Here is a 22,818-nt window from a genome sequence, read left to right on the forward strand (position 1 = left end):
AATTGTCAAAACCTTCTGTGAATATGAAGTATTCCCCTTCATGATTTTGGCCCTAACATGCTGCCGTAGGTGCAGTGATTAATGTTCCACTGGGTGCAGACGTGCCTGTGGCTGGTGTGATGTGAAAAGCTTTGCATATGAACTTTTCATTCCTGGTATGAAAGTCGTGGTAACAATCACCCAACGTCTGCATGTTCTTCCTGTGTGTATTCTGCTGTCTGTCGACCCGCCTCCACCTTCCTCTCACCTCTCGCTGCTGTCGCCCTGCAGATCATCAGTTCCTCTACGCCCTGTGGAGATTTCTTCTTCCGCGGCTGTCGGACCTCGGAGTCTCAGCGAGTGGACGGAGGCTCGTCCAGGACGCTATCCAGCAGCAAGAGTCACATGTCTGTCCCCTCTGACATCACCAACATTGTCAAGAAGTGCAATGAGCTGGACCTCAACATAATCGTCATCTGGAAGGTACATGAAGCAGAGCCACTTTCTAAAAAGTGAAGTGCATTAAACTGTCATTCTCCCTGCTGGCCACCAGGGGGCGACTCCTCTGTGATTGTATAGAAGCCTAAGAGAAAATATGGTTTTAATGTACATTATTCACAGCTTAAAATGTAACAACACTAAGTGTACAGTGTGTGAGTCTCCAGTGTGTGATGTGTGTGTCTGTGTGCAGGCTTACGTGGTGGAGGACAACAAACAGCTGATCCTCGAGGGCCAGCTCCATGTGGCGCTGCAGACCATCGGCAAAGAGGCCAGTTCACTGACTCCCAAAGAGGTAACACTCACTCACTCACTCACTCACTCACTAACTAACACACTCACTCACTCACTCACTCACTCACTCACTCACTCACTCACTCACTCACTCACTCACTAACACACTCACTCACTCACTCACTCACTCACTCACTCACTCACTCACTCACTCACTCACTCACTCACTCACTCACACACACACACACACACACACTCACTCACTCACTCACATACACACACTCACTCACTTACACTCACTTACTTACTCACTCACTCACTCACTCACTCACTCACTCACTCACATACACACACTCACACTCACTCACTCACTCACTTACTCACACATACACACACACACACATACACACACTCACTGTGAGGTAAAAGCATTATGATTAATTGACTGAAGCTTTGAGAAGCTAGTTAGCTAGAAAAGGGATTTATAAGTGCAGGTCCGTTTACCATTTACCATCGGGATGCAACAATCCAGTTAGCCCACGGTTCAACACGTACCTCGGTTCTGTTTTAGAACATATTTTGTGCGCAAGGAGAAAAAAACAATACTATTTATATCTTCAAACACTATTTCTTTGTTTTGCTTATAAGCTAAGAATTTCCTTTTTTTACATTCAGACACATTCAAGTGTATTGTATAGTAAAATAAATAAATATGTAAAAAAAAAAAGTAACACTTTCAAATGCAAAAGTGCTTCTTAGCCTTGACTACTGGTATAGGATAAAAGGGGTAAAACAATTTAAATGTAAATGTGCATGTAAAATATGTACATATTTGAAACAAAGTCACTTTTTTAAACATAAAGTCACCATTTAAATAAAAATATCTGTACTTCAGTAGTCTATATATGACTTTCATACAGGGGATGGGTTTGGAGTATTATGCGAAATTGTATTGCAAAATCAAAAATACCTCAATTCACAAGTGGGTATTGAACCGTGCATGGCGTACGGTACGGTTCAATATCGTATTGAGAACCGTTGCATCCCTACTGAATACATTGCACAACGATAAACAGGGTTTAACTGAAATGAAGCTGAAATCAGAAGAAACTAGAGTTGTAACGATTCATTCGATTAATCGATGATTCGATTGTCAGTCCTATAGATTCAACTAAATCCATCTGCTAAAATAAATACATAGAATAAATCGTTTTGACTTCACCAATAATCGATATAAATGTGTTTAATCGTATAAATCGTGATTCTTACTTATGATTAATGTTTTAATACGTTTAAGACACTCTCTCCCCTGCCAGCATGTAGTCTACTGAAAAATGTTCAAAATAACTGAGCAATGTTTCATTACATTTTTGTATTCAGCATAAAATATTATGTAGGACTACTTTTTTATAGAATAAATATGTTATTTTTTCACCTGTCAGAAGAATACAAATAGTCTCACTTGCTTTATTGCATGTTTATTTCATGGATATAGAATTTTGGTTACAAGTTACTGAATCGAATCGTGGTTTAAAGAATTGAATCGAAACGTTACAACAACAAAAAAATCGTCCTTGAATCGAATCGCCAACTACTGTATCGTTAATCGAATCGAATCACTGTGAAGCCAAAGATTCACACCCCTAGAAGAAACTGTCGAACAGCATTAAATTCCGAGACAAGCTCTTTTTGTTCCCCACGTTGGAATCTTGTGACGGAATATTTTAAACTGGACTGAGGAAAACGAATCCACAGCTGTTTCCCCTCCATTGTGGAATCTCGCGCCATGCAAACTGTGATCATGTGACGATGAGCATGTGGGCTTCAGACTGTGACGCTTCATGTCTCCGTAGCTGAGCTCTGATGTACGTTTGTGTTGCAGGAAGCTCAAGAGATGCTGCTGCTGAAGTTTAAGTCCGAACCCCCGACCCCAGTGGCCCCGCCCTCCGCCGAGCTGTCCCAGCTCATCAAGACCAACCTGACCTACCCCGAGACCTACACACATCCGTTCACCCAGGGCAGGTGAGACCCGAACCACACCAGAACCAGACCAGAACCAGACCACCTGAGAGGTCCGGATGGTTCATAATGTAGCAGAAGATCAGAGATGGCAGTAAAACGTACGACAAACATGTTGTTAAGAAAGAAAATGCGTCACAGATATTATTTGGTGAAGATCGTAAAGTAAAAGAAGAAAATAATGAATACATAAAAGAAACATTGTGAGTCTGACTACTGTTCACTTGTCCTCCATGATAGTGACCTGGTCCCTGGTCCCTGGTGATGATATTCACCATGTTTTTTATCACTAGTGTGCTGATGTTTACTTGTGACGGGCACGGTGCTCGCTGAGCACACCTCTGTGGTTGAAGGTAGTAAACACTCTTTCTGTCTCCAGTCTCTGTGTGGTGCCGGTGACTCTGACTCTGTCCAACTGCTCCTCGGCTCCAGTGGACGTCCTCATCGACTTGAGGCACAAAAACGCCAGGTAGGTGTTTTGTCCATCTGGGAGAATGAGGCCATAAACCATTAAAGAAAGCTGCAGACACAGTGGCACATTCTCTCTCGTTGAATATTTCTATGCGCGTGATTGCTTGAATTTTCAATTAGACGCAGCATGAAACCTCGTTGAAGTGAGGGGACATGCCAGAGACATACGGGGAAACAAGAGAATGCAACCTGATTGCATGGTTAGACATAAACACACATCTATTTAGACTCCTCATGCAGGCCTTGGGATCCTAACTCCGATCGCTACCATGGCGACCTGAAGACCTGAGGCCTGTACGAGGAAGCAGGATTTGAGTTTAGGAAAGTCACTTCAGGTTTAACTCTGTTTTCAGTCCTATGATCACCATGGTAACTGATGCTGCACACCTGACCTTCTCCGGTCAGTCACTGTCTCGAGTGATGGGCATTAGAATCCGTTTCCACCAGGCAGCAAGATGTTCCAACTTTAACAGTAAAGAAGGAGGAGCAATAGAATCGTTAACGTGAACATACTTCCATCCTTTTTCAGCCCGGAGTCTCTGGAGGTCCACGGCTCGTTCACCTGGGTGGGTCAGACCCAGTACAAGCTGCAGCTGAGACCTCAGGAGGTGCTGTGCCTGACTCTGCGGGCCTGTTTCCTCCAGGCCGGAGTCTACAACCTCAACACGCCGCGAGTCTTCGCCAAGCCGGCGGAGCAGGGCGCCATGTGTGAGACGAGTCAGCAGACCGCGAGTCCTGCTCTCATCATCATCAACAGCGCCTGAGTGGAGCATCTGCAGACAGGAGGACCTGGACGAGTCCTCTACACACATGTTGATAACGTGTCCTCCTCGGGTGATGCAGGACACGTAGATGTTTGTACCAATTACTAAAACAGAAAAGGTGTATTTAAACAGTTTATATAGATTGGTGAATTTATGGACCTCAGAACTATTTTACTTTCATCATCCAAACATCAAAGAGTTTTACTTGCATGTCCCTGTCTCTGTCCGAGGCCCCCTACCATCCAGACCTCCATAGCTCCACTATCTCCACTATCTCCACCCGCCCGGCTCACACACTTGCCACCAGCATCCCAAACGCCCATCTCGGCCATCTGTCAGACCCATGCTGGTGTGAGACCAGAATGTCGACTCTGAGGAGTCCATGTGGAGCCTCATCGCTGGGATGTATCAGCTTCTGTGCGTTTGGTTCAGTTCAGACTCTGTGGACTTAAATCTGCAAACATCCTGAACTCTGGAGGAATCAGATGTGTAAAAGTCCTGGATTGACTGCAGTCGTTTTAAATTCTTTTTACCAGAGCTGTTTACATCCTGAACGTCTCACCCACCGGAGGGCAGAGTCTCCTGAAGATAGACCCGTCTCACTGCCCGCTCTGTGTCGTCTTACTCAGAGCCAGTTCAACAGACGACCATGTCTTCATGTGCACGCTGTTGATTTTCTAGTCAGCCAATCAGCATAACCCTCCCAAAACCTGTGTATCTAACCTGACCATATTGTGATCCAGCTCTTGTATGCATTGACTTGACAGCTTTTCTGAAAATTATGTATTATATTTATATAACAAATTGGTTGTAAATAGAAAATAAAAATGTAACTAATGATACTGTATGTACTGTGAGACTGTCTGATATCTATGCAGGGAAAATGTGCCGTCTACATAAAGTGTATAGTGTTGTGACAGCTCCACGTTATAAACTATATAAGAAACGAGTACATTCTGCTGTGGAAACACTAATCATTGTCCCAAGACACACCCAGGACCATCGCTCCACCAACGGCACGTCCTCTCTTATTTCTCAGGATTTGGGGGTTCTAGCGACCAACATTATAGGTTGTAATCTATACATCTGTATATAGGTGTAATAAAGTATACATCTGTAAAAGAAATAATAAATACATTTGGAAATCTAAAGGGAAATAACAAATGAATACGTAAGTGAAAAGATTAAGTATGTCTCCTGTACAATGTGTGCCAGGTGGAGTAGAGAAGACAGCTCAAGTATGAAGAATGTTAATGAATAGTACAAGAGAAGTCATAATGATGACAAGAAAGTCAAGACAGGCCAAAAGAGTAGTTGTAACGCCTGGTTCACACTGGACGCGGAAGCGCCGCGAATAGACGCGTAGCGGAGCCCGCTTCCATTCGGCGCCCCTGTAAAGGTGCGTGTCCACAGGGGCGGTTTTAAACGCGTGTGGACGCGCCGCTTCCCAGTATTGCACGCTTGGTGGGCTGCCACTAGAGGATGATTGACAGGCGCTCTCCTTTAAACAACACATTTTTGCGAGCGTTCGCGAGCGTTCCCGAGGCGGCGAGTCGAGCCCGGCGCCTCTGATTAGCATAAAGTAGATTCGACTTCAACTTTTAGGCAAATGAGGAGCGGCCAACTCGCGCGCCGTCTCTCGACATTCGCCGCGACGCTACCAGAATGCATTGCACATCTTTTCACATAGACAATGAATGGGACGCAGGGAAACACCGCTGCCTGTGGACACGCACCATCAAGGTGCGTGTCCACAGGCAGCGGTGTCCCGAGGCAAAGAGGAATTTTCTCACCTGGGAAATACCACGTGATAATAGGCTTGTTTGGAATCAAGCATGCGCATGCATTTGCCTCGCAAAACAAGGCATTCTGGGAAAAAAACGTCACAAATGCTGGTGATAACTTCCCTTTGCGACATGTCACATGACTTTAAAAACTCGCGGTATCTCCAGGGTACCTCCCTTCGCATGCTTTTCTCTGCAGATGGTCTGAAATAAGTGCGGACATAAGACACTCCCCTCAACGTTGCCCTAGTTGGTTAGAATTATCACGTGGTATTTCCCACGTGAGAAAATTCCTCAGCCTCCGTCAACAACGGGACTTCAAATGCCTCGGCTCGAGTTCGTCAGCGACGAAGAAAGCCAGCGCCACTGGGTAGACCATATTCTTTGTGCAAAGTCCGTGAAGTTTCCCCTGGCGCGATAGTTTTTGTTATGTATACAATTATTAATAAAGTTTAAATAAAAAAAAAAAAAAAAACAAAAGTCCGTGAAGTGCACCTGTGTCCGACTTGACGTGGTGAGAACTTGGCGTGTTTATGACGAGTTCCGGCGGATCCTCTCAAGTCTCGTGCATGCATCGGCGCAAATGCATGCGATCCCAAACGCGCCCAATTCTAACAAACTAGGGCAACGTTGAGGGGAGTGTTTTATGTCCGCACTTATTTCAGACCATCTGCAGAGAAAAGCATGCGAAGGGAGGTACCCTGGAGATACGGCGAGTTTTTAAAGTCATGTGACATGTCGCAAAGGGAAGTTATCACCAGCATTTGTGACGTTTTTTTCCCAGAATGCCTTGTTTTGCGAGGCAAATGCATGCGCATGCTTGATTCGAAACAAGCCTAATGCATGCAATCCGAAACGCAGCCATTCATTAGGCGAATTCGACTTGATGTAGCCGCCTGCAGCGCGCATCCTAACGTGATGTATTGTGGGTTGAAAGCGATGCATGATGGCTAGAATTGTGTCCGATTTAGCATCCGACTGCAAAGACGTCACAGGGTCGCGACCATATCACGTGACCCAAAACATCGCGGGAACAAGTTTTTAAGAGGCGCTTCTTGCAGCGCTTGGCAGCGCGGTCTACGGCGGCTGCAACTGGCTTGTCCACACCTCCGCTACAGCGGAATGGTTCTCATTGGTTAAAAGTTCAATGACGTGTGTTCAGGTCCGCACTCGGCGGCCACCTTGTGGTGAAATGATACTTTTTATTTTGGTCGCATTAATCTCATGGCTTGATCTAAAGTTCTATGCATTGTGTTGTGAGTAGGCCTATTATATGTGAGGTCTGGTTAATACAAACATAGAATGATAATACAAATATACTGGGAAAAAATAATGCCTTCCACATGTTGCCTTGCAATTGGAATTTCAGAAGGAAAAGGTGATAATATCCTTTCGGATTATCACTTCGCTTTGACAGCATTTATGAACGCTGGAAGGTTCTGACTAAAGTGGCTAAAAAATCTGTAATCAGACAAGATCCCAGCAATATCCTACAAGAACACATTGAAAGTATTCAAAGGGAAGAATTTGAGCTGAACAGTGTTTATAATGAATACAGAAACATTGACAGCCCAGCTCATGACATGAGACGCAAGTTGGACAGATGTGCATCAGTCACCAGCATTGTAATACAGAATGCACAGTCTCAAATTCAAGGAACAGTGGAAGAGATTATTTGGCCTGATGCTAGCTCTGTATTCGCATCTTCAACCTCCAGTGTTTCATTTCATGAACTTAAAGGTCCTAAGTCTAAATCCCTTCACTCTGCTGTATCCTCATCCAAAAGACAAGAAGCTGCTGCTGAGTATGCACATACACGGGCTGTATTGAAGATTATGGATGAGCAAGAAGGCCACCAAGCAGAACTGCAGAGACTTGAAGCTGAAAACAAGTTGATAGTTGCAGACCAAGAAGCAGCTGCATCAACTCGCCGTCTTCAACGAGAAAAGGAAGAACTTGAACGCAAGATAGAAAGAGAGAAACAAGAAGCAGCTCTGTTAAAGAGACAGCATGAGGAGAATGCTGTAAGAAAAAGGTCAGTTGAAAATCTGAAGAGAGAGCTTGAGCGTTTGGAAAAGCTAAAAAAGCTAAATGCAGCTAAAGCAAAGCTTCAAGTGTATGATGCAAATGAGCTCTATCCAGCCCCAGACTTTGTACCTCAGAACCCTGAGGCTGAGTTGCTTACAGTTATACAGGCAATGGATCAGGTGAGTACTGCTGATCAGCACCCACCACCACTCAGAGATGTGACTCCAAAAGTGTGCTCCAAAATGACATGGGAGAGCTGGTGAAGATCTTAGCTGAGGCTATAACAGCAAACAGGCTACCCATTCCTAAGCCTTCAATCTTTAGTGGAGATCGACTCAAGTTTAATCATTGGAAATCGTCCTTTCGGACACTTATTGAGAGAAAGAATATTCCAACCACAGAGAAAGTCTTCTTCCTCCAAAAATATGTCGGAGGAGCCGTTAGAGAAGCCTTAGAAGGTCATTTTCTGGTTGGTTCAGAAGACTCATACAATGCAGCATGGGACCTGCTTAATGAAAGATATGGCCAACCCTTTGTAATTGCCAAGGCTTTCCGAGACAAACTACATGCGTGGCCAAAGATTGCTTCAAAAGAGAGTGCTGAGTTGAGGAAATTTGTGGACTTTTTACGCAGTTGCGAAAGTGCTATGGCTAACAATGAGAGTCTCCACGTTCTTAATGATGGAATTGAGAATCAAAAACTTGCTACCAAGCTACCTGACTGGTTAAGTACTGGATGGAACCGAAAGGCCACACAATATCAACTTGCATATGGTAGGTTCCCAAACTTCAGTTATTTTGTGACGTTTCTGTCAATGGAGGCCAGCATTGCTTGCAACCCCATTACGTCTTACCACGCATTATGGCAAGGTGAATCTGATAAAACAAAGAGCAAGAACCAGAACATGATGACCTTCAAGAACCAAACCGTAGGCGCCAAGATCTTCACAACAAACACCAGTGAAAGGAAAATAGTCAGATGTGTTTTGTAAGAAACCAGGACACAGCTTACACAAGTGCTACAAATTCAGTGAGAAGCCAGTTGCTGACCGTGTCAGATTCATTCAAGGTGAAAAGCTGTGCTTCGGCTGTTTGAGCCCTGGCCACCAATGTAAGAGTTGCAGTAACCGCATGGTCTGTGATACTTGCACAAAGAGGCACCCCACATGCCTACACGAAGAACGTTCGAAAAGGGAACAAGAAATAAAGAAAGAACAATCTAAGGAAAGAAGTCATGCTAAGGAAAAAACTCAACCACAAGATGTCACAAAGGAAACAACATCAAACAGGGTTGTGCAAGATGGTAATAGTACACAGACGTCGGCAATAGTACCTGTCTATGTTTCAATGTCAAGTGATCCAGACAAGGAAGTTCTCGTCTACGCTCTGTTAGATTCACAGAGTGACTCTTCATTCATTCTTGATGAAGTGGCAGATGTTCTTGATACAAACACAGAACAAGTGAAGTTCATCGTAAAACAAGTCATGCCTGAAGTGAAAGCAATGGTGAAGCTAAAAGGAGAAGTCCATTATGTTTGCAATACCCAGGTCAGTGAAATGGTCACTCCAGATGATGTAATTAAGGTGCTGGAATCTGATTTCAGTGAGAGAGGTGGAGAAGAGACAACCTTCTGTCAGGAAGATCTTCATTTTTTGGCAAAGCTGAAAGATGGAATCAGACAGAAGCAAGATGGTCATTTTGAAATGCCCTTACCTTTCAAACAAGACAAACCAAATCTACCAAATAATAAATCATGTGCTGTACAACGCCTAATGTCCTTGGAACGGAAGCTCAAGCGAGACCAGCAATACTGCAATGACTACATAGGATTTATGAAGGACATCATTGCTCGTGGTGATGCAGAAAAGGTCCCTGAAGAAGAGCTTAACAAGCAGCCAGTCTGGTATGTTCCCCACCATGGCGTGTACCATCCTCAAAAACCTGGGAAGATACGAGTGGTCTTTGATTGCTCAGCAAGGTTCCAAGACACGTCACTGAATGACCACCTTCTCACTGGTCCAGAGCTCACAAACACCTTGGTGGGAGTCCTTTGTAGGTTTCGCAAGGGCCCGATTGCCATCATGTGTGATGTGGAACGTATGTTCCACCAGTTCCACGTAAGGCCTGAACATCAAGACTACCTCAGGTTCCTATGGTGGGAGAACAGTGATCCAGCATCTCCACCATCAATTTTTCGGATGAAGGTCCACCTATTCGGGGCAGCCTCCTCACCTGGCTGTGCCAATTTTGGACTTAAACATCTAGCTGCTCAAGGTCAGGATAAGTTTAACCCCAGCACTGTTAATTTTATCCAAAGAAATTTTTATGTTGACGATGGACTAGTTTGTGCGATGTCTGATGCTGAAGCAATCCAGCTAATCAAGGAAGCGACAGAGCTTTGCAGCACAGGCAAGCTTAGACTACACAAGGTCGTCTCCAACAGCCAGGAGGTATTGAAATTGATACCGAAGGAGGAGTGTGCTGAAAGCGTCAAGGACATGGATATGGCTTTGGGAGAGCCGCTCATGGAAAGAGCTCTTGGCGTCCAATGGTGTGTATCCTCTGATGACTTCCAGTTCAGAGTGACCGTTAAGTAACACCCAACTACCAGAAGAGGAGTACTCTCTACAGTAGCTTCCATCTATGACCCGTTGGGGTTTGTAGCGCCCTTTATCCTCTGTGGAAAGCAGATCTTACAACAACTGTGTCGAGACAAGGTTGCTTGGGATGAGCCACTCCCAGAAGAGCTAAGACCACAGTGGGAATTTTGGCTACAAGATCTGCGAAACTTGTCTAGGGTAAGGATAAGAAGGTGCTATTTACCAGCTAACTTCACAGATGTCAAGCAGTACGAACTTCACCACTTCTCAGACGCCAGTGTCACCGGTTATGGGGAGTGTTCTTACCTCAGAGTAGTCGATGTCAATGGAGATGTTCATTGCTCACTAGTCATGGGAAAAGCACGTGTCGCTCCTACCAAAGTCACCACAGTGCCACGGCTTGAGTTATCGGCTGCAGTGGTAGCAGCAAGGACAAGTGTTATGCTCAGAAATGAGCTTGAAATAGAAGGTCTTCAAGAACATTTTTGGACAGACTCAAAGGTTGTCATCGGCTATATAAACAATGATGCCAGACGGTTTCATGTGTTTGTAGCGAACAGAGTCCAAAGAATCAAGTCCACTACAGATCCCGAACAATGGCACTTCGTACAGTCTGAAGATAATCCCGCGGATCATGCTTCAAGAGGCCTGTCGGCAGATCAGCTTGTTGCTTCAAATTGGTTCACTGGACCAGATTTTCTATGGAAAAGGGAGCTACCCAGAAGAGATGAACGTGTTCAATGAACACGTTCTTTTGAACTCCTTAATGCACAACACTGGAACTACACTATCGCTTAACAAGGGCACCGAAAGGAAGCGGGCTCCGCTCCGCGCCTATGCGCGGCGCTTCCGCGGCCGGTGTGAACCAGGCGTGAAACCAGGTTGGAGGTTCCCGTACCGTACTACGACTGCAACATACCAGGGTTTCGTTCTGTTATCTGGCTTCTCTAACTAACAACTGCAGTCAAGATCACACGCTGGTTATCAACTCGGTAAGTCAACCAGGGTTTCCCAATCCAGCTATGAGGCTGCGTTCACACTCATCGACTTTGCATGGGTATCACATTATGCCGAAATGAAATGCATCGCTTGTGTCGCTCACGTCGGAGAAGTTGAGACGGATCCGTCAGCCAATCAGATGGAGATCAGAGCTGGCTGCGTCTGTAAACCAGAACCAGACCCGCCTTCCCTTGTCCGGCACCGGTCCGTCAACGTAGTGTGAACGTGACCTAAGAGCTCGAGAGGAAGTGCTGAGGTCAGCACGTGAAGTCACTATCATGAACCACAAAGACAAAAATTGATCTTTGAGTGACATTGAAAGATCGTTTTCAACAACGGCATTGAGAAGGGCAACTTCGAACCCATTTCTTTCGTAATTTAGCTTTTTCCGATCATTTATAGTATTATACTTGTATCCCCTGGTTCTCACCTGGAGTAGGCGTGGCATCTACTTTTTATACAGAAGACATGCAGATCTTTTGTAATGACACGAAAACATGAAAAGCTCAAATGAACCTGAGACACTTAAAGGTCGATCCTGGTCTTTCCATTTTTCTTTCTTTTTTTGAAGTTTATTTTTGCAAATTAGGCTGCACGGTGGTGTAGTGGGTAGCACTGTCGCCTCACAGCGAGAGGGTCACAAGTTCGATTCCCGGGTCGGGCCCGGGTTCCTTCTGTGTGGAGTTTGCATGTTCTCCCCGTGTAAGCGTGGGTTCTCTCCGGGTTCTCCGGCTTCCTCCCACAGTCCAAAGACATGCAGGATGGGGATAGGTTCATTGATGACTCTAAATTGCCCGTAGGTGTGAATGTGAGCGTGAATGGTTGTTTGTCTCTACATGTTGGTCCTGTGATAGACTGGAGACCTGTCCAGGTGAACCCTGCCTTCGCCCAATGACAGCTGGGATCGGCTCCAGCCCCCCCGTGACCCTAAATACAGGATAAGCGGTAGACAATGGATGGATGGATTTTTGCAAGTTTAAAACATCTAAATCCACAATTTTTTCATGTGCAAAGAACTTTTAACTCATTTCCCTTTCCTTTCTTTATTTAGCTCTATCACTTGTACACTATATAACATTATAACATATCCCATTATAAATATTGCTATTTAATATTTTTGTATGTGTAGATCTTTTATTGTTTATTTCTATTTAAATTTATTTTACTTGTCTTATAGGCACTTTTGTGTCTGCCTCCAGGTCTTCTTGGTGTGCCTCCTTTCCTTTTCCCAGTGGATGCTGGAGAGGCCTTGTGATGCTGGAGGCAGGCTTATTGTTGTGTGTCTATTAGGCTTGGCTGCTATTACACTTTTTTACGATTGCTATTTGCTACAATTGCAATTTTTCCCTAAACTCTTAACACACTTAACACATCTTTCTGTATAAGCTATACAATTAACACATGTCTTGTTGCTTTAAAACTTACACAGTAAACACAAATATAAAATGCTTGAACTTTTACACACAAGCTCAACCAAGACCAAAACAATGGATTTTTACTGGCAAATTTACAAATGCTTTCACACAGTATGTCAGAACAGAGAACATCATGTTATATACTGCTGTAGTTGTGTTTTACATTGCACGTTCTGCTTTTTGAACTTCTGGTTAAACTCTAATGGCATATTGTATTGTTCCCTGCACAATGCAGGAGGACAAGAGAGAGGAAGACGAGTCCCATGTTATCGTTGTCTTTACTGTAGCAGTTCTCTCTGCCTTTTTTTGTTTTCATAAACGTATGTTCTATAAAGCTACTCTGACATGAGTCATTGATTTTTTGTATTACATTTCTGCAGAAAAAGAAACAAAATCTAGTCATATGTATACGACTAAATGTTCCTGTATGAAGAGAACATGTGTTAGTTTGGTAGACATTGTGTATTGTCTATTAGTGTATTTTTTAAATTAGTGTTGGAGTTAAGTTTACAATGTGTGATTTTGAGCATGAAATTAACCGTTTGTCAATTGTGTGTGACAGGCAGCTGAGCTCAGAAAGATGGAGGGGAAACCGCAACTCCTTCTTCCTAGTACAGGCCTCTGGACTCCCCAGCCCCAGAGATGATTGTAATTGGTTGAAAGAAATAGAAAGGAGCCAGAGAGTAATGAAATGAGAAAGTTCAGTTGTGATATTGTATTTAATAAAAAGTGTTTACATCATCATTACATCAGATTGTGTTGTGCCTCTCAACCAAAGTGTAAAACATAAAGACAACGCTGATCCTGAGATATTTAAGGCGGCAGATAGAGTTCAGGTGGATGATAGGAATTAGACAACGTGTCAAAGAGAGAACGCTGCTACATAACACAGTGGAAGTCCAGGATGACGGCCGCCATGACTTCCAGGCAGCAGCGTGACTCATGGATTTGCTCCCGTGAGGTCGTGTGTTTCCCGGCAGCATCAGTCCTCCGGGCTCTCCACAAACGTTTCGTATGGTGGCGGCTGTCGGTAGAGGCAGTAGTGCTGAGTCATGAAGAGGATGTCAAACACCACGGAGAACAGACCCAGGCCAAACTTAGTGGGATCACCAAAGATCAGACCCCACTCCTCTGAGGAGAGACACACCAGTCAGTACAAACATACAGGAGGTGGTGGGGGAGGATCAGGTTTTTATTATTGGGATCATCATAATTATCACCATCAGTAATTTGAAAAAGCTGTCAAGCTCTCCGTCATGTAGAAAGTGAAATATTAAGTATTTATTCATCCTTCATTTATGCTGGGACACTTTATGATTTTATTTCAGATTATTTGATGATTTTTCTCTAAAAAAGGATGTTCACAAAAAAAAAACATACGTACAAATATTTGTTTCTTAACTAAATGCAAAGTGATTCCAGTTTGTTTTAGTGCCGTTTTAAGAATTTTATATATCAGGATATTTATTTATATATAAATATCAGGAAATGATCGTGAATTACAATTATTTGGGCCAGGATGATCCTGTTCATATTGTATGCGCATTAACACCCCATACTGACGAAGCCAAAACAGGATTTGACATTTTTGTAAATTCATGAAAAATAAATAAAAACCAAATTGAGGTCAGTATTTAGAACACAGTATTTAGTTTAAGCACCTTTGACTAGAATCTGTATAGAAGAAGTGGACGTCGTCATGGTGACGCCACCTGTTGGTTTGTGGACCACTGTTTTGAAGCATTGAGATCTGAAGAAGTGACCATATTTGGACTACGGAGCAGCAGAGCAGCACCCTTACTGGATCTGGATCCATCTGGATTCTGGTGTGAAGCTGCTAACAAAGTTAGCTTCATAGTTCAAGGTCAACTTTACAGCTAAGTGTTAAAGTCATCTTAGTAGCTAACTGCGTTGGTAGCGACCTGTCAATCAGCAGGTAGCCCCGCCCCCTAAAGCATCCCCTGCTTCCTGGTCTGTTTGACTCTAAATGGACCATAATGTACTAAATGAACATCATGCTGGATTGAAGAAGACTTGAAACCAGAGATTGAGACCATAAACTCATGTTTACATCAGTCGCCCCCTGATGGCCAGCAGAGAGAATTACAGTTTAAGGCCCTTCTTAATGCTGAAACCCAAATTAACCTTTTATCAAACATTTAATTTTAGTTAATTTAACACCTGTTTACTTCTTCATTGTTAAGTTTACACCCGACGTTTAAGCCCGACTGCCCTCAAAGCTGCAGATGAAGAACAGAGTGGATCATTAAACAGTTACCGTTGTTGTAAGACTGTAAGATCATCTGGAGAATACTGAAGGTCCCTCCAGTGAAGTCCAGCAACACGTTGCCGATACTCCACCCTTCAGTACTCTTCTTCCTGTAGTTCATGTAGGCCTGGAACAACAGCCAGACAACACCAACACTGTCAACATACTTCTGATCATTCAGACAATGAATTTTGATTCTCCACACTTTGTGAAATAGCTTTGAAGCATATTAGACTGTACTGTTTAATATATCATAAGAATGAGAACACGTGAGTACAGTCTCAAAACACACAGCCAACAAATAGAAACATTTAACTACGTGGGATGTACTGCATCTACAGTCAATCACTACTCACTACATAGTGAGTTCCCCATGTTTTACTGCTGTCTGAATGTATAGTTACCTCTGACCTTCCACAAAAGCACAAGACATATATGCAGCATCACTGATTACCAGGGGAACTTAAATTACAACAAATCAGCTCAAAATATGTATTCATTACCAAATATATGTCAGTATTTATGATGGATGTCCGTTGATCTGACACGTTTTGATCGTGCGACAGCTGTGACGGAGTATGACTGTGTATATTTGTGTGTGTGTGTGTCTTACCTGCGGTACATATTTGATCAGAGTGATGGCTAGTTTAATGTAGGAGAAATAGTACATGTAATCCAACCAGCTGATCACTTTTGCTACAGCAAGAAACAAGCTGACCAAAGCAAACGTCCAGCCAATCACCAACAAGACCAGGGCGGTGCGGGACACCCTTTGATCGCCCCTCTGGAAGAGAGAGAATCACAGTGACACAGGGTCAACGATGTCCTGTATCCTGTTGGACACACACACACACACACACACACACACACACACGCACACACGCACACACGCACACACGCACACGCACACGCACACACACACACACCTCGTACACAGCAGCCTGGATGATGTAGATCACCGTGAGCAGGAGAGCGTGGAGACTGAAGAAGACATCATTGGTGCTCACAGGGTTGATTCCATTTGGGTTTTTCTCCAGAAACTGCTCCTACAGGACAGACAGACAGACAGACAGACGGACAGACAGACAGACAGAATGAACTCTACATGGTTCATTCAAAGCGGAATGGAAAGTCACCATAAACTCATGTTCACAATGTTGACTGAGAAAATAAATCAACGTAGAAGTACGATCATTTTCTCATAGACTTCTATACAATCAGAGAGGAGTCGCCCCCTGATGGCCAGCAGAGAGAATGACAGTTTAAGGCACTTCATCCTACAAAACAATCATGGAGTTCGCATTTCAGAACCGGAGATCGACACCCGGTTTGGACAACGTACTCCACTTTGAGAACATTTGTGATTCAAAAGGGTTTTATCCTGATAATCATTCAAATATGCTGCAAACTTCACCACACATTTGTTCAGAAAGGTTTCTTAATTCCATCACAGATGCTTCTTTTTTAGTGAACAGATTTTTTACTGAAAACAATCGTGGGACTCGCAATTTATTTTATCTTTATCTTTATACTTGGTGTGTTCACACCAAGTATAAAGCGACTTTTTGCCTCTCGTTACTCGCATGACTTTGACTGCCACATCATTTGTGTTCATTTTCTCCAGTCTGGTCTGGTCTCTGGACTAATGTGAGCTACAAAAATACATAGAATACAAACAGCAATGAATCTTTCCAGGAATCAAGATAATCACAGACCTGGTTGTGAGCAGCTTCATGTCATTTCGACTATAGTTCCTACATGTGTGGGGAAAGTATTTTAGGGTGAATTGTCCCTTTAAGGGGCACAATCACTTCACTCCTCTGGAACTTAGCTACATGTAAACGTGTCAGTTGACATGATGACTTAGTACATTATAGTGAAGTGATTTAGCATTTAGCTTGTGAGGTTTTTCGAGACCGAGTCCCAGGAAACCGGACTGGAACCTGAGCGCCATGTGTGGAAACAGAAGTTACCTTGATATAAGGAACCCAGAACAGTCCGATGTTGAAGACGCTGTACGCGATGAAGCCGGTGAAGTTGAGTGCCAGGAAGTCAAAGTTGAGACCTACAACACTGAAAACAAACATGTTGGTATTATTTATCTGGAGATATAAAGCTACGTTAACCTTTAGAATGATAATAACTAGTAATATGGTACCAGCCAGTGTGGTTTAGACTACGCAGATATAATGTTGATACTCTTTGAATGTAGGATTAAAGAGAAAGAAACATAGGTCAGCATTTCACTAAGCCCATCACCAGGAGACCCAGCTGGCTCGAAACTAGGTCACGGTTTCTGGTCCAGAGGGGGGTCTGGACGGTTCCCCGGGGTTCAGAGCCCCGGAGCCGATGAATAAACAACAACCCACCTTTTCCTCCTGAAGTTTTCCCAAGCTTGTGGATAGAAGGACACCGACCAGGCCAGGAAGTAAATCCAGCCAATCACCTGGCTGATTACTGTCAGGATGCTGCTATGGACGACCATGAAGTGGATCCTGATGGACAAACTGGAGGAGAGAGAATCAGGTTCACAAAGAGACCGGACAAACTGGTCTGTCTGTCTGTCTGTCTCCTTCTCTATCCTGACTGGTTCTTCTCTAGTCTATCAGGTTCACATGTAGTCCAGCTCCTCCAGGATCCACATCCATACATGAGGTCACATGAAGTTTTGTGTCTCCCAGCACAGTCTCAAGAGCCCGGAGGAGATCCCTGGAGACCAGTACACCAGGAGACCTGGACCGGTCCGCAGAAGAGCATCAACCCAGCAGTGCTCCTCCTGGTCCTCCTTCACTAAGGAGCAGATACTGGTCCTGGTACTGGTCTGATCCCTTTGTACAGTTCTACGGCTCCGCCTCATGGTCCAAGTAGTGACAAGGACACTAGCAGAACCAGAACTAGAGAAAAAGCAGTCGGGAGGTTGAGGGCCGTCCTGCTGTCGCCTCGTTGCTCCTGTTTCACTTTGATTTGAGCTTCCTTAATGGACACATTGGTGGAGTTTAACTGACCTGGTGTCAGACTGTGATGATGATGTATGTGTGCATACATACAAACATACCTAGATATGAGATACGAAGCCTGATGCAGGAGTTCCTACCTGTTCAAGTCTGTGTTGTTGCTCAGCAGGTATGTGGTCACCTGACCCACATCATGGGCTGTCACGTTGAAACTCACCGAGGTTTCCTCAGCTGGCAGCAAAACCTAAACAAAAGAAAAGACGTAGAAAGAAATAGGATCTGTGTGTGCCGACGTCGGTTCATCCAGTGAAGGAAGTGTCCTTAATTCTTCAGAATTCAAGGTTGACTCAAGTGTGGCGAGGCTATATCACAAAGTATGCAGCACAGCTGGTTTATGTGTTACCTGATCCGGCAGTGTGATTATAGACGAGTAGTCTGACTTGGAGCTGAAGGTCACATTAAAGTGGATCCCAGCCGACTGGTTGAGAGGGGAACTAGAGGAAACACAGAAGTCCAGTCAGAACAACACAGATGCCGACATCAGCCACATCGAGGCTCCGCCTGTCTCCGTTAGCCACGAGGAAGTAACTGCTGATGTTCCCGATATTATCCCCATAATCATCCAAACGTGCTTAAAATGGCAGCAAAACACACCAGAATCACTTGACCTCATATTTTGTCAGGAAAGTAATTTCCATTGCATCACTTTTAAACAAGACTTTTGTTTTTTTGTACAGGAAAAATTAATAATTAAATAATAATACAATTCAAAATTGTATCAAAAATTTTCATTGTGCAAGTCTGTTGTTTCTGACCTATTTTTGTAATTTAATAAAAAATGTTCACATCTCTACCATGACAGCTTTTTTATGGTGAAGAAGGTGAAATCTTATATCTCCGGCTGCAACGCTGGATCCACGTCCTGAAATTTACATGTGCTGAGCATATTTGCTCATATTTTGTTTGTTTTGTCACGGCTTCATATTTTCACCTTTGTTCTGCAGAAGCAGTGAATCAGCACAACTGTGTAAAGTTTATTGGTTTAAGCCGCCACAGGACAACCAGTCTGTCGCAGTTAAGACATTTACAGAGTAATGGCAAAAAACTGCAAACTAGAGCAGGAAATAGAAGCCAATCAAATGCTTGCGTTGAAAGGCTAATTTTCAGCTTCCTTCAAAAAGCACACTGGCTGCAGTTCGAATGTCAAAAACTTGGATTATTATATATTATTTATATCGAGAGAGAGAAAAAGCTGGTGTGAAAATGCTCCGTGTTCACACTTACTTGGCCAATAAAGCTGATTCGGATTTCACTGTACATCTAACAGGTACAGAAAAAGCTCAAGAATTGACCTCAGTCTTTGAGTGGACTTTAAAAGAGAGACAGGCAGCCCTACAGGATCTGAACTAACCTCCAATGAAGTCTGCTAGCCTGAGACTGAGAGAAGCCTGTGTTTCTGTTCTTACCTGGAAGTAAAGCTGATATTGGCTTGAGAGTTTTCCTCCAGCGAGACGATCTCTGGTGCAAACAAATACACTCTGGACTCTGAGGGACAGAAAACAATTCATTATTGGACAACCAATCCCCAGTGTTCACAGAGTCAAACATATAAAGGCATGGCATCATAATAAGGAATATTTTTTTCCCAATTTGATCCTTTTCAGAAGCTGAACATCCTTATCTCCATTTACTGGGTGAACAAAGAGGTTTCTTCCAGGTTCTCATTGAAATAAACAGCCAGAACAGCAGCCAGTCAGTCACCAGAGACACCGGTCAGCGTCCACAGGAACAGCAGCTGAGCAGGGATCCATCTCCTCGCCGAGCCCGACATCACTGGAACATGGACGCTGCCAACCTGAAGGAGAGTGTTGCAGCGATGCTATGTCATTTCAAGATAACATGGTCATTATATTCACAACTGTAGCAGAGACACACAGCTGATGGGCTGGGATGTCCTGAGATATGTAACATTATTTTTAAATATCCAATCCACTTATTTATAGAGCACAAAAGAAAACAACAAAGTTGACATTGATATCAAAAGCACACATACACAGTATGTCACATAAAAAGTCTCTCAAGCTATGTCAAAGCCAAAGAAAATAAATGTGTTTTGAGGTGTGATTTAAACACTGCAGAATGGGGCCCTCCTAACATGCAGAGGCAGCTCGTTCCAGAGCTTTGGGGCTGCCACTGCTAAGGCCCGGTCTTCCCTAAGCTTCAGCCTGGACAGTTCAAGGGGACCCAAATCACCAGGAGGAGACACATGGACATTACTGGGACCAAACACCAGAACTTCGGTTTTACTGTCATTAAAGTTTAGAAAGTTTAATGCCAGCCATGCTTTGACATCTTCAAGACATGCTAACAAATGTTTTATGGGTCTAGGATTATTTATTTTCAAAGACAGATATATTTTGAGTGTCATTTGCGTAACAGTGAAAGGAGACACCATGTTTTCTAAGTAAAGATCCTCGGGGGAGCAAATACAACATAAATAAAATTGGCCCAAGAATTGAGCCCTGGGGCACCCCACAGATACAGAAGAAGATACAGAGAGGCCCAGGCTGACACAAAAGCTCCTCTCTGACAGGTACGATCTGAAAAACTCCAGAGCTGAACCTTTAATAGTCACTATGCAACAAATGGCTGGAATAAACTTCCTGAAGATGTAAGACTTGCCCCAACTCTGACCACTTTTAACTAGACTGAAAACTTTTGTGTTCACCATAGCTTTCTGCTAAATCTTTTAATTATTGCAAATATGTTTTTAATTATTGCAAATATGTTTTTATTCTCCTTTGTTTCTGTAATGCATTTTTAAATTTGCCTTTATTTTCTTTTAATTCTTCTATTTTTTTTCACTTTGTTGTATGATGTGAAGCACTTTGAGTCTGCCTTGTGTATGAAATATGCTATACAAATAAAGTTGCCTTGCCTTGCCTTGCCTTAATGCCAATCCAGTGCTCCAGGCGGGAGAGCAGAATATTATGAGCCACTGTGTTGAAAGCAGCAGTGGGATCTAACAGTACAAGAATTAGAGAGTCACCAGAGTCAGTGGCCAGAAAGAAATCATTGACAACTCTTAAAACTGCAGTCTCGGTACTATGCAGCGCTTTATAACTAGATTGGAACACTTCCAGAATGCCATGCGTGTCTAGAAAAGACATCAATTGAACAAGTACAATTTTTTCCAAAACTTTGGAAAGACGTGGGAGCTTGGCAATAGGCCTGAAATTAGAGATGACAGAGGTGTCCAGGTTGGGCTTTTTAATCAGCGGTTGCACCACAGCATGTTTCAAATGTACAGGTACATCTCCTGCAAGGCTGTCATTGATAATTATTTGGACATTTGGTCCTATAGCCCTGCTGGCCTCTTTAACAAGGCGAGGATGAGCCTGAGGGCTTCATATGGGAAATGATTTCCTCTAGCTGAGTAAGAGACTCAAACTGGCTAAAAGTGGAAGGGCAGGTGACAGTAATAGAAGGGTCATACATAGGGGTGGAGATGCTAGCTCGAATGTTGGCTACTTAATCAATAAAAACTGCAGAAAGAGCTCTGTTTCAGAGGAGGCTTCAAGACAGACAGACTGGGGGCATCAAGAATAGAATTTATAGTTTTAAAAAGAACCCGAGGCTTGTGACAATTGTTTAAAATTATATCAGAAAAATGTTTAGTCTTTGCCAGAATCTACGCCAGCTATCCCTCAGAATCATTCAAATGACACCTGCAGCTTGTCCTTAATATGACTATGATTCACGATATTATCCTGATAATGCTCAAACATATGCTTCAAACCCATGAAAAATGGCAGCAAAACATACTGCATACAGCTTAAAAACAGCTCACATCATTACTAACTTTATAAAACACTTAAAGCCCGTATTTATAAAGCAAATGTCAAATAACCACCGGTCGACCAAAGGGAAGTACAGACAATCAGTTAAACAGTAACCATAATACAATATGTACTAATACCGTAAAAGCCCACTCAGAACCGCCACGGAATCATCTCCAGCTTTACAAACAATACGGCTGCTGTAAGAAATAGTCCCGTTGTGATTAACCTAACTGACATACGAAGTACAGACTGAAACAAACCAGTAGACACCAGTAGATACCAGTAAGCACCAGTAGATACCAGTAAACACCAGTAACGGGGGAACTCACTCCGGTTCGGTTGACTGGTTCCTCATCGGTCACAAGACGAACCTGAAGTTCCTCTTGTGCGTTCTTCTCTCAGGTTCAACTAGGTTGCTTCTTCTTCGTTGGTGTTTTACAGCAGCCGGCATCCGTTGATTTGCTTTGCTGCCACCTGTTGGAAGTAGTCCGCTACTGAGTATTCTTCATTCTGGACGCAGAAGAGGCTGAAGGTCTAAACCTGAACCCTCAGGGACTGAACTGACGTCACCAGGTAGATGGTGAGTGTGAGAGGCTGTGAGGGCTTGCCTTGGTGAATACAAACGGGACAGCACTCATCATGTCACTTTAGTTTGATTAAAGTTTGGGTTTTTACATGTTTACAGCCTGATCTGAACGTCTTCTAGGATCTTATCACCCCAGACCAGACGTTGCTGTCAAATAATGTATTTACTTGTTTTAGTTAAAACGGCTTCAATAAGCGGAATTAATATAAATGGTTGATGAATAAACCAGGTGTGTAATATAATAATAATAACAATATTCATAATAATAAACCAGGTGTAGCCTATGATGGCATTCCTATGATTTCAAGTGTTTTATGTTTCATATTAAATCTTTAATGTTAATGTTTCTGTGTGAATATAATATTCCACACTCTTT

At 43.3% G+C, this 22,818-nt stretch overlaps 2 protein-coding genes across 4 annotated transcripts in view; one reads left to right on the forward strand and one right to left on the reverse strand.

Moving 5' to 3' along the window:
* The window catches only part of trappc8 (trafficking protein particle complex subunit 8), a 28,637-nt gene extending 23,825 nt beyond the window's left edge, over positions 1-4,812 (forward strand). For both annotated transcript variants that reach the window (XM_084011540.1, XM_084011541.1), the window contains 5 exons: positions 271-462; positions 671-772; positions 2,594-2,733; positions 3,110-3,199; positions 3,731-4,812. In XM_084011540.1, coding sequence (XP_083867666.1) covers positions 271-462; positions 671-772; positions 2,594-2,733; positions 3,110-3,199; positions 3,731-3,965 — 759 coding nt within the window. In that variant the 3' untranslated portion in view covers positions 3,966-4,812. The remainder of the gene's footprint in view (positions 1-270; positions 463-670; positions 773-2,593; positions 2,734-3,109; positions 3,200-3,730) is intronic.
* An 8,679-nt stretch (positions 4,813-13,491) lies between these two features.
* On the reverse strand, positions 13,492-22,293 carry ctns (cystinosin, lysosomal cystine transporter). Of its 2 annotated transcripts, none has more exons than XM_084011588.1 (11): positions 22,186-22,293; positions 19,776-19,869; positions 19,481-19,559; positions 18,418-18,508; positions 18,155-18,258; positions 17,430-17,567; positions 17,034-17,133; positions 15,987-16,106; positions 15,674-15,844; positions 15,070-15,187; positions 13,492-13,922 (listed from the first exon to the last, which is right to left on the reverse strand). In XM_084011588.1, exons 2-11 carry the CDS (start codon positions 19,843-19,845, stop codon positions 13,774-13,776), a joined length of 1,140 nt encoding a protein of 379 aa, XP_083867714.1. In that variant the 5' UTR covers positions 19,846-19,869; positions 22,186-22,293; the 3' UTR covers positions 13,492-13,773. The 2 variants fall into 2 exon arrangements, with proteins under 2 accessions (XP_083867714.1, XP_083867715.1); XM_084011589.1 differs by lacking the exon at positions 22,186-22,293 and adding an exon at positions 21,994-22,097.
* Between the last annotated feature and the right edge of the window lie 525 nt (positions 22,294-22,818).

Source organism: Eutrigla gurnardus, assembly GCF_963514095.1.
Source record: "Eutrigla gurnardus genome assembly, chromosome: 6".
NCBI lineage: Eukaryota > Metazoa > Chordata > Actinopteri > Perciformes > Triglidae > Eutrigla > Eutrigla gurnardus.

What these genes read in the sequence shown, in the direction of transcription:
- ctns (XM_084011588.1), bottom strand. Translation starts at nt 19,845, where the DNA reads ATGTCGGGCTCGGCGAGGAGATGGATCCCTGCTCAGCTGCTGTTCCTG. An exon ending in GACGCTGACCGGTGTCTCTG is followed by an intron (nt 19,560 to 19,775) that starts GTGACTGACTGG and finishes TCTGTCCCTCAG; the next exon opens with AGTCCAGAGTGTATTTGTTT. An exon ending in AACAACACAGACTTGAACAG is followed by an intron (nt 17,568 to 18,154) that starts GTAGGAACTCCT and finishes TCTCTCCTCCAG; the next exon opens with TTTGTCCATCAGGATCCACT.